The sequence below is a fragment of the Paroedura picta genome, chromosome 3, assembly GCF_049243985.1.
Source record: "Paroedura picta isolate Pp20150507F chromosome 3, Ppicta_v3.0, whole genome shotgun sequence".
Taxonomy (NCBI): Eukaryota; Metazoa; Chordata; class Lepidosauria; order Squamata; family Gekkonidae; genus Paroedura; species Paroedura picta.
In genome coordinates, this window is record NC_135371.1 from 146,000,733 (window position 1) to 146,018,951 (window position 18,219).

Genomic DNA, 18,219 nt, shown 5'->3' on the forward strand with positions numbered 1-18,219 from the left:
GGAAATGCACATTTTGATTTTCCTAGCTATGCCTGGTTCATTTATTTTATTTAAATACAGCATAATGACATGTACTATAAAATAATACCAACAAATACAGACTAAAGGCATATTAATGCAGGAGCTATCCATCCTTATCCATGGTTCCCTTATCTTTCTGAAACGGGCCTGTGGGTGGAGCGTGTCCAGCCCCTACAAAAACTGTCCAGACTCTGTTCTGGCCCAATCACACCTATTCAGTCATGACTAAGGAAAGGGGCAGCAGGTGAGCTCTCTCTTCCTAAAGTGCTGATGTGCAACCACTTGTTTCAGTGTTAGCTAATACAACTAGAGCAGGAAACAAACAGTGTTCTTAAATAGCAACACATGGTGTTATATGTATGAATCTACCTACTGGCAGATACTCATTTGGATTTGTTGGGGGTAATGATTACTACCCAGAGAGAATTTGGTGCCCCGCCCTGGAAGTAAGAAAAAGAGGGAATGTTACTGGATGGACACCTGGCAAAGTTGTGGGGCTTTTCTGTAACCTGAGGAACAGAGTCTGTTCCTTCACACACATTCCTTCTCCATAGTACCGCCAAGCAAAGGTGAAATGTTAGTGGAATATAAATCTTTCCTGGATTACTGCCATGTTGCTTATTGAAAATAGAACTGAAAAATTAAAAGAGTCTATTTGATGCAGACAAAGCTGGACACTCACCTTCAGTTTCTGTGACAAAGGCTCTTCTGCTGCTGGAGAGTATACCAGATGTCTCTGCAGATGCTGAAGGCTCTTCAGGCTCAGCAGTCTTTACTGAGATGCCTTTTGAGGCTGGTAACCCTTTGAGAAATGGAGACAGTGATCGATTCTGCTTTGGAAACCAAGTAAAAAGTGGAGTTTGAAGGTTCAGATGTAAGAACAAACTAAAACTTGCCACAACGGAAGTCATGGAGGGAATTCAAATGTGACTGACGACAAATACGAAGCCAGAACTTGAGCCTTGCTTATTTAACACAAAGCCATGATTTAATATTACACATGAGTAGCACCTTTATATCTTATACCCCACTGATCTTAGCCTATAATGATTTCAAATGATCAAGTCATGGACAATGGTCCTTACAAAGGTAAGCTCAATTAGCTAGGCCATAAGGTTGATAAGATAGGTAGATCATAAATTCCATGATACAGCAAAAGCAAAGCATGTTGTACCAAATACTGGAAACTGGAAACAGCAAAAGCATCACAATTATTTAAGTAATTTTGAAATGAAATAATGTTCAATGTTAATTGATAGAAACAATCCAAGCTCAAATTAACACTACATCTTCTGACTAGAGTCATTTTTTTATTCAGGCTGAAGGAAGGAGGGAGAAAGACAGAAATAGTGTTTCTGGTGTCACTATGCATAATGAACTGGGTGATCATCCTAAAGGCCTGTTACTGTAATTATGGAAAGGAGAACGAAAATAATAAGAAAGATCAGATCTGCTAGCAATGAACAATAATTTCTACTATATGTCTTTTACTATATAAAAATGTATACATTCAAGGTTTTGGTAATGTGAAGAATATATTTCATTTATTTAAAATCAATAGGTTTAAAGGCCAGATTAGCAAACTGAAAACAATTTAATTATTTGACAGCCCCAGTTTAAAAGAAATAAGCAGGATTCATACATACAGCATTTGGACAAAGATATTTGCAGCTTGAAGAAGAGACAGAAATAATGGTTTGGATTCAACGGAGTCCACAGAGCACACCTTTATTTCGTGTTCCCTTCCACAGTAATTACAAATATCCCCTCAAATGCTGTTTCCATCTAGGGAAAGCATTTAGAGCACAGCAAAGCTTGAGGCAAGAAAGTGTCACACTTCCAATCTGTGGAAATATTCCACGTTGGGGGGGGGGGTACAATTTAGGGGGTTGAAGGCAAGCAGCGAGTTCTAGAAACCGGAATTCAAAATATCTTCAAGCCAACAAGACTACACTGGAGTGTGCCATATAAACTGACAATTTTAAAGGATTCCTTGCAGAAGAGACGCCCAAATAGATTACTGCTGTCCATACTGCCTTCTGTAAAAGTTACAGAATAACTGTGGCAGAAACAATATCCTTAATAAATCTGCCACAGTATTCGGACTACTGTAGTCTGTTGAAGATTGGAAAATGTTGCCCAGGCAATGAAATTTACATTAATCATATTTTCCCACTCCAAAAATCAACTATGCTATTCTTTGCCCTCTAGATTGGTTGACTTGTTATTTATCCTGGTTAATTTAATAAACTTCTCTTTGTATATAAATAATTGTCTTGGACAGGGTTTTTCCCTACATATGTTTCTAAGGGTCTGATATAATATATCATAAGCAGGCAGCATATTCTAGGTTTTAGTCTAAACGTAATTTTTGTTTATTGTCTGGTAAATTTATTTCAAGTATTAGTTGCTTGTATCAATAATAAAAACAAGGAATACAAGAAACAAAAGGGACTTCCTAATTTATAATAATATACTAAACACTCAAGAAAAATTCAAGTCCTGGCAAGGTAAGAGGAAGGATTTAATATTCAATGGTTAATATATTACCAATCAGTTTCAAGATTAAAGGAAGCAATGAATATAGAGGTACAATTCTGAGAAAAGGCTGAGTTTGAACAATTATCATCTACTATGATGCATATATAAGTTATTTAGTAAATTTGAAACAGAAAAATAAGTAAAAATGCATTATCAAATGAATGCAGAAGTTTAGACAGCAAGTACCTATGTCAAAATGGGAACACTTGTGGGATAAACAAATAAAGTAGTCAGATGTTACGAGGAAATCGACACAAAATGTTCTTAGGTGGTATATTACTCTCAAGGACATTGGAAAGACAAATTATAATGGAAAATGTTAAAAATGTCAAGATGGAAGTAAACCAGTTTTTCAGTAGCATACACAAAATTTGTGTCTTAGTAATCTGCAACACTGGTGTAGCTTTCCATGCAGAAATAGCCACTACAGAAGTGGACAGTTCATGTTACTCACATGTGGATGCTGCTTTTCCTAGTTTTACTTACCATCATTTCTTAAAGAAAACAAGTACGCTGTGTCACCAAGTTTAATTAGCTCACTTGTAGATTCTGAACCCTCTACCTCCCCTGAAGGAATGAAAATGTCTGATGACTGGGAAGACCTAAACAAAAGAAGACTTTGTAAGTTTATCTGTTTGAGCTGGTGGCCAGGCGTTATTTCTGTGTTGTAACTGCACAAACCAAACACTGAGGGCCACCTTTTTAACCTTTGTAAATCACACTATCCCCAGAAAAGCATTTTTAGCCCAATTTACAGGGCAGTCCTATGCATACTGCACAGAACCATACACATTATGTTGTCAATTAAATATTCATAAATATTTATACCCATTTCTGACTTGCGTTAAAGTTTTATTTTACAAAACAAAAACACCCTGAAATATTTTGTATGGAAAGTGGAACTAATAATATTACTCTCAAATTCTAGACAGAAATGTATTATAGATTAGCGATCCCCAACCTGTGGGCCGTGGACCACATGTGGTCCTTCGACTAATTGGAGGTGGGCCCCGAAGGACGCCTTCTCCCCCCCCCCCCCCCCCGGCCCTTTACAACACTTTGGGTGTCATTGTCTCCCATCACTCCCAGATGGGACTATCTCGTTGCAGAGAAACAAGCTCAGGGTTCCCATTGATTTGTCATTGTCATGAGTTAAAATTTCCATGAAAATAAAATGTTCCTTATGTTCATTGTTGTGGCGTGTCTGTATCTTATTTTGAAGGGATGTTTAAACATTACTATATTGATCAGAGAGTGTTAGGGCAGTGGTTGAGAGTAGAGGAGTAAACTACCCCCCGCACACCGGGCCTCAGTAAAAGGCGTTGAGTGGTCCCCGGTGAGTGGTCCCCGGTGTTGAGTGTTCCCCGGTGATAAAAAGTTTGGGGACCACTGTTATAGATGACTGAATGCATGCAGTGCAGTGAGGGTGCTGCTTTGGAGGGTATACTCTACAGCAGGGGTAGTCAACCTGTGGTCCTCCAGATGTTCATGGACTACAATTCCCATGAGACCCTGCCAGCAAACGCTGGCGGGGCTCCTGGGAATTGTAGTCCATGGACATCTCGAGCACCACAGGTTGACTACCCCTGCTCTACAGCATTATATCCGGCTGAGCTCTCTACCTTACCCAAATCCTGCCCTCCTTACACCCCACCATAAAATCTCTAAGAATTTCCCACCCTGGAGCTAGTAACCCTAGAAAGACCTGGCTCCAATAAGCCCTCCCCCTCAAAGGATAAAACAGGCTAGGAAAGAACTCTGCCTGTCCCCCCCCCCATGTTTTTACCCTGTGACATCCAACATGGAATGCTGTGATTGACTAGCAACAGCCAGTGAGATAATCTGTTTCTTAAAGCTACAGGCATTTCTTTTATCATTGTTGGGTTTTTAAACCCACTAATATATTTCATAATCTTCTGCAAACCTAGGACATTTTTAGGTTTGTAGAAAGATCTGTTGTAGGATTGGGCCCTTCGGCATCCAAAGTGGCCGTTTGCGTCCGAAGCAGCCAGCTCCGTGGCACGGGGTGGGGGGGGGGTGGAGGCACGAATGGCTGCCAAAGTGCCCAACCCCAATCTGTCTTGCCTGTTGAAAGCTTCAATCATCACATTTAAGTATTCTACAATTTGGCCAACATGCCTATTTGTATAAAGATGATATTCCAACAGTTTAATTATATGAAATGCAGTTAGATCTAGTTTTGTAGACAATGAGTGTGGCTTGATTTTTGCAGAGATTAGCTTTTCAGCTGTGAAATTTGAGATCATCTGAAGTTTGTGTGATTTTGACTACATTTGTGGAAACTTGTTTACTGGTGGAGGCTACAATTCAACACATTTGTCAGCTTGAGCCTAACCATACTGCAGAAGTAATTTCAAGGTAACCTATTCAAGGGAACTTATTATTATACAAGGGAACTCATTATCAAATTAAGTTATAACCTTACCCTATTACAGATGGTAGCTTTGGGGAAGAAAAGGGCACATCACTGTCACCTTCTATTTCTTCTAGAACAACACTGTCAACCTCATCTTGAGCCATCTGGTTAACAGAACCTGTTTACAAACAGCCATTATTATGAGCTACGTTGATCTCTGATTGCCACAAAGACAGAAATAAAATATCACCTTTGTTCTATACATGAGCACTGGCATACCTGCCAGCATATGACTAATACCTGCACAAAGTTACTGTGTCATATTGGCTTATATATTTCATGTTCCATACTTTATGTAATCAAATTCAGGATCATGGTCTTATATCAGTGTCTTCAACTTTTTACCCAACAAGTCAGATCATCTTTAAAGCCAGCTGTTGGTTAACATTTTTAATATTGCTTGTTCATAAATAGAAATAATTTCTGCTGTAAGAAATATCTATTAAAAGAGAACAGATTAATGTTCTACGCTCCAAAATCGAACCATCAATATGAAAAAGGAGACTAAATCAAAAACTGGATACACTGTATTCAGCTGGATAAAAACCAGATCCACCATGTTCACGTGTGGATCCAGTCAGCTGCTACCCTGAATCTACTTCTGAAATACTTCAAAATCTGTATGGAAGTTTTAGACTTTAATGTAGACCCTAGGTCAGTTCTTCTGGAATATCAGACCACATTAGAACAAATGTGCAGGCACCCCTACTAGTTCTGCAGTATAGTTCAAGACACTATAAAGCCCTAAATGCCCTGGAGCCTGCAAATATTTTAAAAGGCATTTTTGCATAAGAAAACATCTGGCAGAATTCAGACTGAGAGAATGGTGGACTTACAAATGTTTTCAATAAATGAAATGGACGAATATTACATGTAATAAGAACCATGTGGTCATTTAAATGGCAAAAAAGCACAAAGGAGGAGCATGAAAGTGAAACACAGATCTTTCTGTTCAATTTCTACCAAAGCATTATGCAATCAAAGTAACATACTGAAAGGACTTCTAGTAGCTGATACACATCGTTGTTAACCTTAGATCAGGGTTTCCCAAACATTTATTTTATTTATATTTTTCAATTTATATACCGCCGATCTCTCAATGGTCTTGTGGCGGTTCACAACAATAAAACATTAAAATACAGTAAAACCACATTAAATCCTCCCTTACGACAACAAAGGCAGCAGGCAATCACAAATAAGCCTTCTAATTACTCCCATCCCCTTTCCTCCTCATCCAGCCTGAGGCCAATTCTTCTTCCATTGGGAGTGAGGTGCCATATGTGGCTGAACCATGGGGGGATCCTCAAATAGAATATAGAGATTCCACCCTGGCCTCAACCATATGCCTGGCAAAGCAGCTGTCTTGCAGGCCCTGTAGAAAGCTGACAATTCCAACAGGGCCCCCAGCTGGGAGCTCATTCCACCAGGGTGGGGACAGGACCGAAAAGGCCCTGGCCCGGGTCAAGGCCAGGTGAATGTCCCAAGGGCCCGGGACAGCCAGTAGATTCATACCCACAGAGTGAAGGGCCCTGCAGGGGGCATAAGCAACCAAATAGTCCCGCAGGTAAGTGGGGACCCAGCCCCAGCCACAACATGGTACCACAACATGTTTTTTTTTCCCAAAATGGCAGTTGGAGAGCCCTCTCACCCTGTGACTGCTGTTTCTGGCTCCTATGTAAGGTATTTAAAAAAAATAATTGAAAATTTCTTCCCTTATTTGGTCAGGTCAACCCACCTCCACACAAAGTGACTAATGATGGGCCTGGAGAGGATGGGAAGGGGAGGGGCCCGGACCATTCAAACCTCTCAGTTGTTCCTGTGTGATTTGTGGTGGCTGGAACTGGAGTCAAGAGGTGAGTCCTTCCCCAACCCCATTCTAGAGTTACCAGCTCAGAGTTGGGAATTTCTTGGAGATTTGTGGCTACTTAGAAGCCTTAGAAGGTGAGTCAAATTATTTAAGGGAAAGACTTCAGGGCCTGGGGAAGAGTACCAGGCTTATTAATGTCTGAGGAAAGGAAGGGCAATGGCTTGGAGTTAAAACAATATTTAAAGCAGTCTTCCATATTTAGTGTGAAGAGAGGGGCCTATTTAGCATAGTGCACACACACAAAACTCTTTGTAACATACAATTCTACTTTCCCCTTCCAACTGTATTTTGGAACCAGTACAAATCTATTTGTGATGATGCTATAGGTGACTGGGATTTAATGGGCTGTTTGATGTACTTTTCTTTTTAGCAATAGTCCTCACCTTCTACAATTCCCAGGTGCAGAAAGATACGTATTCTTAAAAAATAAAATAAAACCAAAACATTTCCTTCCACTAAGCATCAAGCCCTTCTGCCCAAGGAGGCCTCCTCACTTAACAGAAGGGAGTCATTAAATTCAACACTTTGTATCCCTACAGGACATACCATTTGCTGTATTTTTCCACTCTGCACCGTCCTCAGAAGCAGGCTCGCTGATTTCTTCTGTAAGGTACTCAAACAAGCCATCAAATATTTCCAGGAGGTTTCTAATGGATTCCCTATCTCCTTTCACAATGTTCTCACCTTAATAGAAAACTTTGTTAATATCTCAGCAAAGAAGGGAAAAAATACAGTGACCTGTTGTAGTCCCTGTGTAGTTGCCAGGGACTACAATATTTCCAAAATTATTCCACATAACTGGTTTCTCTTTGAAACTGGTAGCTTAGCTTTCAAAGTCATTAAAAGCTTTAAAGTTTTAAAACTCATAAAACAGTTTAAGACTGATTACTCCAACATCAATCCATCAAAAATTCTTCATGGATTGTAGTGGGGCCAGTTGGAGAATAAACATTTTGCTGCCTTAACCTTTTTGTGATGCTGAACACAGTTCTTGCACCCAATAATGAGAACACGGGCCAAAAAACTGTTGCATAAGTTTTCAGTATGCTGTAGATTCAGAATTGTATTAATACATAATGAAACAACATCTTGCTGCGTTTCAGCCATACAAACTCATACTAAGTCCCATTTACTTTAAAGCAGCAAGAGATGCAGGGCTGGGCCTCAAAAATATTTTGTCCATTAACCAACAAGGTATTGAAAGTTAAGTTCTGGATACCCACCAGTTATGTGTGACAGGCTGATCTGCAAGTAGTCCAGTGCCAAAGAATCTATGATTGCCTGCACATTGTGAGCATCATCTTCTTGGCATCTAGGTTCGGCTATTAAATCTATAAAACAATGAAATTTAATCATACTACCTTTACACAGGATAATACATAGCATAAGTCCAAGAATATACCAACTTCTTACGCCACCCAAGTCAGGACAAGTCTGCAAATATCTGTTCATATAAATTAGCTTGGAGAGGCATTCATAGCTTCGGACTCTCATGAAAATACTGAACTATTACTTCAAGACAACACATGCAAATATGAACTCAATTCAGTGTCAAATTACACAGCATTTCACCTTGTGTGCTGTGATTTGCAACTGAGACCCTCCTTTGGATGAGAAGAAAAAGAGCTTTATTTGGTACCTCACTTTCTACTATCCAAAAGGAGCTTACTAACAAAGCGGCTTACAATTGTCTACCATTCCTCTTCCTGCAAATGACGTCCTGTGGAGGTAGATGAGTATGAGAGAGCTCTGAGATAATTGTGACTGGCTCAACATAAGTGGGGAGTGGAGAATCAAACCTGGTTTTCCAGATTAGAAGCCATCATTGTTAATCACTACACCAAGCTGGCCACCATTAGCAAGTGACTGACCTATACCACAAAAAAAGAGGTTAGATCCTAAAGTGCCTTTTACACTCACAAGAGAAATCTTTCATTTGTGAAAAGATTCCCTTTGACTTCACTTCGACTAACAGAAGACTAATTCCATAAGCAGAAAATTCTTCTATGGATAGAAAAACACTCCTGGATTCAACATGACCTTTCTAGTGGCTGCTCTCATATGTGATTTCTCTCTCTAGATAAGTTCTACTAGCCATTTTGGGAGAGCCATAAAAATATTTTTCACCAGATATTAAGACCACTGATTTTAGATGGATAATTTAGGTTCTTGTGGGGGCTTGCTGTTTTGGAATTTTTAAAGTAATTACTGAATTTTGTATTTTAACTATATTGTAGAAAAGAAGGATAAGATCTAAAAATAAATATCACACCAGCAGTCCCACAAAAGAAGACACTGAGTTCCTATAAATTGAGTGAGCTTTTGAAAGCTGTGTTGCTGTTCGTTTTACTGACATTTCTCAGCAAACCAAAAATCAGGAGGCACTCCAGAATAAGTCATGCATGCAAGCAGATGCAGCAATTTGCTGGAACCCCTCCTCCATCCACATTTTTATACTAATGAAACCTGGATCTAACCCATTCAGGCTTTCCTTAATGGGTTCTAGAAAGAAAATAGACAATATTTGCAATTTAACTTGAATAAACACGAGAAAAAAGGATGACAAACTGTCAGGAAAGAAGGAAAGAATATATCCTGGCTAATTTATTATTTGTTCTGCCGTGAACAGAGTACCTCTTGAGAGTCTTTGAATTTCAAGAGCAGGAGGAAATATCCATAGTTGGCCACATATTACTTCAGCATTTAGGACTTAGTTCTGGTAACATCCTTCTATTTAGTTAAAAGAACTAGACTTTTAAAATAGAAATATTTCTTATAATAATGTTATAAGAAGTCCTTGGAATTAGAATTATGTAGCTCATTTATGCCCAACTGCAGTCCTTACATTGCTTTACAAAAAGGAATCTTATTGGACCTTCAAAATAACCCAGTCTATAATGAAACAAGTTATCATAGGTTAGAGCCCACTAAATCTGTTAGCCTATGAAGGTGCTAAAAGACACAAGTTATCCTCTTGGAATATATTGTACAAGCACATATACAGATTTTTAAAACTTCCCTGGACAACCAAGACATTGCAGCAAGCATGTAGTCTTACCTGGCACTTTCTCTCCCAGCACTGACTCATAAAGAGAAATAAACACTTTAGCTCCACAGTCAAAGAGATTTGTAACGTGCAGGTCTATGTTATATTTTGTCAGAAGAAAGTTCGCCACGTTGATCCATTCTGTCAAAATAAAAAGCTTTAGTGTTAGGGCTTCTCAGAGAAATACAGAATCTGTTTGCATATAAAAAGGATGCATTACCCACTACTTTTAAATCTGTATAAGTAACAGATCTGATTACAACGCTGACACTTCTCAAAATTAAATCCGTACTCCTGCAGATAAATAAATTGACAGGCTTATTTCTTCAAAATCACGTCAGCATCCCTTGAAGCACCAAGGTGGTCACGGTTCTTTTTGCGAAAATAGCATTCAGGGGTCAACATCAAAACCTTGAGGGGAGGGTTGCAGCTGTAGTTGGCACCTTGAGCTCCACCAGGACTTTTAGATGTGGCCATGCTGGGGGTGGTGGTGAGCTCAGTCTTCTGCTTTATGGGTTCCTATGTTCTGGGTTTTGACAATGTAATTCCACTGGTTTGGAGGGGTGTTCTAGGCTTGAGTAAGTTAGAGAGCCAATCAAATCCTGCCTCACCCCTGAATCTGCCCCTTTTCCTTACTGGAGCACCAGCTTGCGCCAGAGGTGCTGTATTCCCATATTAGTGTCTGATTGGGAAACAGCACCACAGAAAGTTTATTTAAAGTCATATTAATCATCAGAGGTACATAATTCAGTATAAATAATAGTTCTGTGATGACAGATACCTTAGAACAGGGGTAGTCAACCTGTGGTCCTCCAGATGTCCATGGACTACAATTCTCATGAGCCCCTGCCAGCAAGTGCTGGCAGGAGCTCATGGGAATTGTAGTCCATGAACAGCTGGAGGACCACAGGCAGATGTTCCGAAAGGGCAGATGGGTCGGTCAGACTGAGTGTCACCTTTCAGACTGATCCTTTAATGAGTTTCAGTAGCGCAAGGTTACATGAGTCACAACTCACTGCATTGAAATACGCATGTATTAGGCTTAATGCTGTAAAGCAGGGGTAGTCAACCTGTGGTCCTCCAGATGTTCATGGACTACAATTCCCATGAGCTCCTGCCAGCGCTTGCTGGCAGGGGCTCATGTGAATTGTAGTCCATGGACATATGGAGGACCACAGGTTGACTACCACTGCCTTAGAATCTTATATTCTTATCCCACAGTGTATGATAGAATCTGGATATTACATTATTTTTTGATTATCAGTTCTGGTTTTCTTTCATTCAGTTTATCTCCAGATTTTTCTATAAACGTAACTACTATAATTCAGCTGGATATGCTCTAATTAAAACAGACTCCTCCAATGTTCAAATATCTTCAAACATGAATATATCACCATATTTTGACCGTAGGGAATTAATAGAAAATTTCCAGAGGTATCTTCTAAAGTTTAGCTATATTTTGTTTTAAGTGGAAACAGAAGGAAAAGAAATAGTCAAAAGAGGGAATACACAGAAGTTACCTCATTAAATTTGAAATGTTCATTAAAATATCTAGCTTTAGGGAAGGTACAATAATATAAACAAAGTTAAGGTATTTAAATCAGAATATCTATTCCAGTATTATAAAAATGTATCCTAATCAATTTGTTTTTACTGATAAATTATTTAATGTATCTTTAAAATTTAAATTTTCAATATCACTGAAAAATAATCCTGTTATTTTATTAACAGTATTGTGTGTAACTCTTGTAACCAAATCATTGTAGTAGTAATTACTAAATTAAAAAAGGCAAGCAAAGTTTTTAAACTTATCCTGATATAACAAAGCATTGCACTTTTTCTTGAAGTATTATGCAGCCTATCATTACAAGCATCTATAAAGCAGTAGCTTGATTTTTAATATATTTCAGTCAAGTTTCGCTAGTAGGGGAAGCTTAAGGATAATATTCACTACATGACATCACTGACAATTAAGGAGACTCTGCTTTTGGTTTTGCTTCTTAATTATCTGATCAGTAGCTCATACTTTGTTCTGTTGCCTGATGGAATTTTCTACAAAGACAAATAAAAGAGTCTATCCCACATTTTTTTACCCTAATTAACAGGATAATGCTAGAGGTATAGCTGTGTCTGGCCACAGCCAAAACATTTTAAAGTCTGGTTGCACCTTAGAAATTCACTAAGTACCTGAAGACTTTTTTGTTTAAAAAACGATTACACTAAGATGACACAAGGCTCATGCTTATGGAATAGATCTTAAGCAGTCCATGGACAAGAACATGATTTGATGGAAGCCTTTTTCACCTTTATTTTGCTTGACTATAAAACTTTATGATGGGGCCAAGGTGTTTTTCCACACTTACATATAGAACTTAAGGCACTACTGACATTATAAAATAGCAAAGGAGAACAAAACCATGTTTTTAGGAATGAGAACAGATGCAATACCACTTGGAACACTGTAAAAGAAAGGGACAAGAAAATAGCAGGTGTAATTTAATAATGAATAAGGTGGATGGACTAGAGGCAAAAACAGGAAACTGTATGTGGTTAGACAAAGGAACCAGCTGGAAGGCAGAATTAAATTTGTTGAGCAGAGCTTGGAGAAAGAGGCAGTAGAGCTAAAGGATTGGGATCCTGAATGGGCCTCACTCAAAGCTAAACTGGAGGTCCAAAATGAAAGATGAAAGTTTAATTTAAAATTTCTAGGCCTAACAGAAGCTACTGAAAGACCCTGGGGGCTTTTTGGAAGACATACTGAAAGGATATTTGGGCATGGATCGTAGTGCAGCAGCAGGAACAGGGGCAGCACTGAGAAGAGGCCAGTAGCAAAAAGGGAAACCACAGGATGTTTCCACAGCTACATTCATTATGTTAACAACTAAGATTGCAGTTTTGCATAATAGGTGGAATGGAAAGCCTCTTGTAGTAGACAAGAACCTTCATTCTGATGCTCTGTCCAAAAGGTATCACTTTCAGTCTTTAAATTAACATATTTAGGAATTCGATGCAGTTTAGATTAAATGTGTAAGTTGATGTGGGTAAAGAAATTCAAGCTTTTTAAAAATTCAATATTCTCTCTCCAATTAATTGGCCTATGAGGTTCTCTCAGCCTCACCTACATCACAGGGTATCTGTTGAAGTGAAAGGAAAGGTGATTGTAAGCTGCTTCAGGACTCCTGGTAGTGAAAAGTGGCATATAAAAATCAACTCTTCTATTATCTGGGACACTTTCAAAGTTTATATAAGAGGATTTTTTAGGATTAGAAATCTATAGACAGAACAGAGACAAAGAAAATCAATTAATACAGCAGATCAGAGATCTTGAGGTGGAAAATAAAATGTCTCTTTCACAGCAAGTATATGAGAGCCTGTTATATCTGAAATGGCAGTTAAAATGTAGAGGTTGCAAAGTTAGAAAGAATGATGGGATATATCAGCAGGGTCCATAGCACCAAAGGCAGTTGAAAGATTTGTAGGGCCTTAAAGCACAACTGGTGCAGTCACTTGTGCTGCACAAATAACTGCAGGGGTCCCGTACCAGGTCAGTTTAAATTTTGGAAGCAACTGATAGCTTCACTTTGCCGGAAACAAAATTTGGAACTTGGCAAGATGCGCTAGCACCATGCCCCAATATCTAAGGGGACCTTCACACTTATGCAGCTTCTGGTTCACATGCATGCTCAGCTAGTAACAGAGCACGCATATCACCTGTTTGTGTTCTTGCAGTCCACAAGGCATGTAAAGTTGAGAAATCCCTAACAATCACAGTGTGAAGGCCTCTTAACTGTATAGCCCTGCAGGGCCCTTAGCATGTGCTACTAGGATAAACTGCTTCTATATATCAGGCAATGGCAGTTAGAGATCATACGCTCAAAAGTTTCAGATATTGAAAAATAGGCAAAAGAAGAATATAACTAAAATAGTAGTGAATTATTGGCAGTTTATTAGGTCAGAAGATATTGTGCATCAATATAATGTTTATTATGTATACTGCAAACAAGCCAAATGAACTGGCGAGCCATTGTGGTGTAGTGGTTAAGAGCAGCAGCCTCTAATCTGGAGAACCAGGTTTGACTGTATCAATGTAATGTTTATTATGTGGGCCTACATACTGCAAACAAGCTAAAGTGAACTGGAGTGCCAGTCTGGTGTAGTGGTTAAGAGCAGTGGCCTCTAATCTGGAGAATGAGATTTTATTCCCCATCAGGTTTGATTCCCCACTCCTCCACATGCATCCAGCTGGGTGACCTTGGAGCAGGCAAAGTATCTCAGAACTTTCTTAGCCCCACCTATTTCATATGTCAAAGGCTTCATTTTCTGCATCAATTCAACTAGTATCCATGAGTAAAAGGAACTCTGAGACACTTAGGGCCATATTTAGATACCAGCAGACATTGACAATCATATCTAGAACTCAACTGCAAAACTAAGAAAACTCATCATAGTCTACCAGTTGGTCCAATATAAAAATCCAAGATTCAAGCCTTCCTTTAAAAGATTTCTTCTCAATTTCCAGATCTCAATTAGCCCATACTATGTTAATTTAGGCAAGGATATGAAAACAGATCAGATTGACATTGTCATTTGTACCACTATTATCGAGCTGCAGAAACTGCAGGAGGAATGGGATCAACTGTAGCATAAACAGATACATTCTGCCTAATACATTCCACTTAAAGAGGGACATCAGACAAGAAGCCCGCAAAAGAGCTCAAGATGGCCAGCCCAACTGTTTGCTTGCTATAAAGTACTGTTTACCTTAGAGATTAAGAATTCAACAACATCATCAACAAAAGACTTGAGACGACACTAAGACGCAAAGCAGAGGCAATTAGTATGTGACACAAGAAAAAAACGAACAAAAATGGGCTTTTATATATAATAGCTGGCTACTTAAACAGAAGCATATACGGGGTTCTTTTGGGGGGGCAGAGAATGGAAAAATTCAACAGTACATTAAAAGTGTTAAAGAAGCACAGGGTTTTGTGACATACATATTACCTCAAAGATTCACACCCATCAACACTTGGGAGTCACAGAAGCGTTAAAATAGAACACAACTGGAAAATTGTCCGAGGAAGTCTGCGTGCCCACTAAAGCCCACACCTTGGTCTTAAAGGTGCCAGGGGACTGGATTTTGTTGCGCTACTTCAGACCCACACGGCTACCCACTCTAGTGCAACTGGGAAATGGAAGCCCTCCCTCCACGGAGCCCCAAAGGGAAGGGGACACCCCACCCACCTCTGTCTTCTGGGTCACCCATATCGCCGCCGAAGCGCAGACGGCTTCCTTCCTTCCGCTCTGCCACTGCCAGCCAAGCCACCCACAGTACAGCGAGTCAAGCCCTCCGCCGAAGCCCCGGGAGATTTAAACCCCTTAACCGATCCACGGCTCCGTGCGTTTTAATTGGCTCGCCAGAGGCGGAAAGGGCAGGATTTCCTTTCACGTGGTGGGAGAGCCCGCCTTCTTCCCCTCGCCTCAGCAGCCTACATCCGGGTTATTGCGTCGAGTTACGGCGTGGTGTTATTTTGTGTCGGGGCTGGTTGCGGTGGCAATAGGGTTGTGGGTGTTGGCGGGATTTCTGGCATTTCTCCGCAAAGGTGTCAAGGCAACGTCGATTACGGCGCGTCAAGCAGGGTACTGGGCGGGAAGACAGCGTGTTCCAAACGGAGACGTATGTTTCCAGTCCCAGCAAAGTCTGGGTTTGAATGTCAGGTGTGCATGTTGAACAAATTATCAGCTGGGGACAACATCCCGCAATTAAGGATCTATCTGCGCCTCAATCTCAAATGTTGACATATTTCTTTCTTTCACCGTGTTCTTCCCCACCCCGGGAATTAAGTGCAAACAAAGGATCCCCAGATAAACGAAGCTTGTTATTCCTATTTGATTGATGCTGGCATCTTCATCTTCACTGTGCTGCATACTGATTTACTGCTCACCCCCTACTTATATTACGGACTAGTAATTTCTATTTAATTGCATCTGAAGAAATGTGTATTTGCACACAAATCTTCTATCTTGAATAAAAATTTGTTGGACTTAAAGGTGCCACTGGATGCAAATTTTGTTCTCCTGCATCTGGCCAAGATAGCTACCTAGTTGAATGTGTCTGTTGTGTGTGTGTAAAGTGCCAATTTATGGCAACCCAGCAAGGACCTTTAAAGGCAACAGAATCAGATGGTTTGCCATTGTCTTCCTCTGCAGAGCCTTTGGTGGTTTCCCCTCCAAGAATTGACACTGCTTAGCTTCAAAGAATTTGTTGTTTTACCCAAGCTGATTCACATGTTTAAAGTGTTTCACATGCTTATATAGAAGTGTGGTACTCATATAATTACCTAGGCCGCTATTGAAAAAACAAGGGCTGGATCCTTCTGAGCTGGCCAATTACCACCTAGTTTCACATCTAGTTTTAGGTGATTGAAAGGGGGAGGGGGTCACAAAACATCTACAGGGGTTCTTGGAAGAAATGTCAGCACTTGACAAATTTCAGTCTGGTTTCTGGCCTGGCCATGGGATGGAGAAGGCTCTGGTTGCCCTGACAGTGGATCTTCAGAGAAAACTGGATCTAGGAGTGTCAGCGCTGCTGTTTTTGTTACATCTGACAATAGTGTTTAACATGGTTGATCATGAAATCTTGGGACACTGCCTAGTCAACATAGGGATTTGAGGCATGGCCCTAAAGTGGTCACAATTGTTTTTCCAAGGTCAGAGACAGAGGGTAGCAATAGGGGAGAGTGTTTCCCAGCAACAGGCCCTCAGCTGTGGGGTCCCACAGGGGTGATACTCTCCCCAATGTTATTTATATTTATTTATATTATAGTTGGATTTATATACCACAGTTCGCCAAAAGGTCTCACAGCGGTTCACAATAAAATATAAAATCACAGTAAAATCACATAAAACCCATAAATACCCCATTATTGCAATAAAAAGATGGCATCCTATTCTATAACTCTCCCCACTTTCCCCGCTTGTTCAGAGAGAGGTCAGACGTTAATTCTGTAAGAGAGAGAAGAGAGAAAAACTGGCTGATGGATTAGGGATCTTGGATGGAACCCAGGCTCTGCCCTGGCCTCAACCATACGCCTGGCAGAAGAACTCCGTCTTACAGGCCCTGCGGAAAGATGGTAGTTCCGACATGGCCCTTAGCTCCTCCGGGAGCTCATTCCACCAGGTTGGGGCCAGAACCAAAAAGGCCCTGGCCCTGGTCGAGGCCAGGCGAACATCCTGAGAGCCCGAGACAGTTAGTAGATTCTTACTTGCAGAGCGGAGAGCCCTGTGGGGGGGGGCATAAGCAACCAAACGATCCCACAGGTAAATAGGACCCAAGCTGCGTAAGGCCTTAAAGGTTAATACCAACACCTTAAACTTGACCTGGAAACAGACTGGTAACCAATGGAGATGACGGAGTACCGGCTGAATATGGGCCCTCCAAGGTGTCCTAGTGAGGACTCTAGCTGCTGCATTTTGTACCAGCTGTAACTTGCAGATCAGCCAAGGGTAGACCTGCGTAGAGCGAGTTACAGTACTCTAGTCTGGAAGCGACCGTTGCATGGATCACAGTGGCTAGGTGTTCCAAGGACAGGTAGGGCTCTAGTAGCCGGGCCTGGCAAAGATGAAAAAAAGCTGTCTGGGCTACTTTCGTGACCTGAGCCTCCATAGACAGGGAGGCATCAAAAGTCACTCCCAAGTTCCTGACCACTGGTGTAGATGTTAATTGTACACCATTCAGGAATGGGAGACGCGCTTCCTGATCCTGTCCTCTTCTTCCCAGCCACAGGACTTCCGTCTTGGAGGGGTTGTGTTTCAGGCGACTCTGCCTGAGCCATCCAGCCACTGCTTCCAAAGAACTGGTGAATGTATCTGGGGGGGGAGTCCATCCGTCCGTCCGTTAGGAGATAGAGCTGGGTGCCATCCGCATATTGGTGGCACCCTAGCCCATAACCCTGAACCAACTGGGCCAGAGGGCACATGTAGATGCTGAACAACGTGGGGGAGAGTACCGCCCCCTGTGGAACCCCACAGGGGAGCTCGCAGGAATCCAATAGTTCATCCCCCACTGCCATCCTCTGCATCCAGTTCCGCGCTCCCTCGCCCAGTTGATCTTGAGTTTCGGGCTGGGATGTCACCAGTATGCTGATGAGACCCAACTATTTCTGCTTATGGATGGCCAAGTTGAATTCAGCCAAGACAAAGGTCCTTTGGCCGAGTTATCACATAGACACTGGTGATACATCTCCCAGCCCTTGGTGGAGTCCAGTTAACACTAGTGTCTTCTATCAATCGCTTGGGCCTGATACT

At 40.8% G+C, this 18,219-nt stretch overlaps 1 protein-coding gene across 3 annotated transcripts in view; it reads right to left on the minus strand.

Moving 5' to 3' along the window:
- The window catches only part of CEP95 (centrosomal protein 95), a 36,989-nt gene extending 21,622 nt beyond the window's left edge, over nucleotides 1–15,367 (minus strand). For 2 of the 3 annotated variants that reach the window (XM_077328429.1, XM_077328428.1), the window contains exons 1-7: nucleotides 15,157–15,367; nucleotides 9,925–10,053; nucleotides 8,090–8,197; nucleotides 7,413–7,550; nucleotides 5,009–5,117; nucleotides 3,049–3,164; nucleotides 704–823 (exon numbers count right to left, since the gene is read on the minus strand). In XM_077328429.1, coding sequence (XP_077184544.1) covers nucleotides 704–823; nucleotides 3,049–3,164; nucleotides 5,009–5,117; nucleotides 7,413–7,550; nucleotides 8,090–8,197; nucleotides 9,925–10,053; nucleotides 15,157–15,178 — 742 coding nt within the window. In that variant the 5' untranslated portion in view covers nucleotides 15,179–15,367. The remainder of the gene's footprint in view (nucleotides 1–703; nucleotides 824–3,048; nucleotides 3,165–5,008; nucleotides 5,118–7,412; nucleotides 7,551–8,089; nucleotides 8,198–9,924; nucleotides 10,054–15,156) is intronic. The other variant, XM_077328427.1, reaches the window with a different exon arrangement.
- Between the last annotated feature and the right edge of the window lie 2,852 nt (nucleotides 15,368–18,219).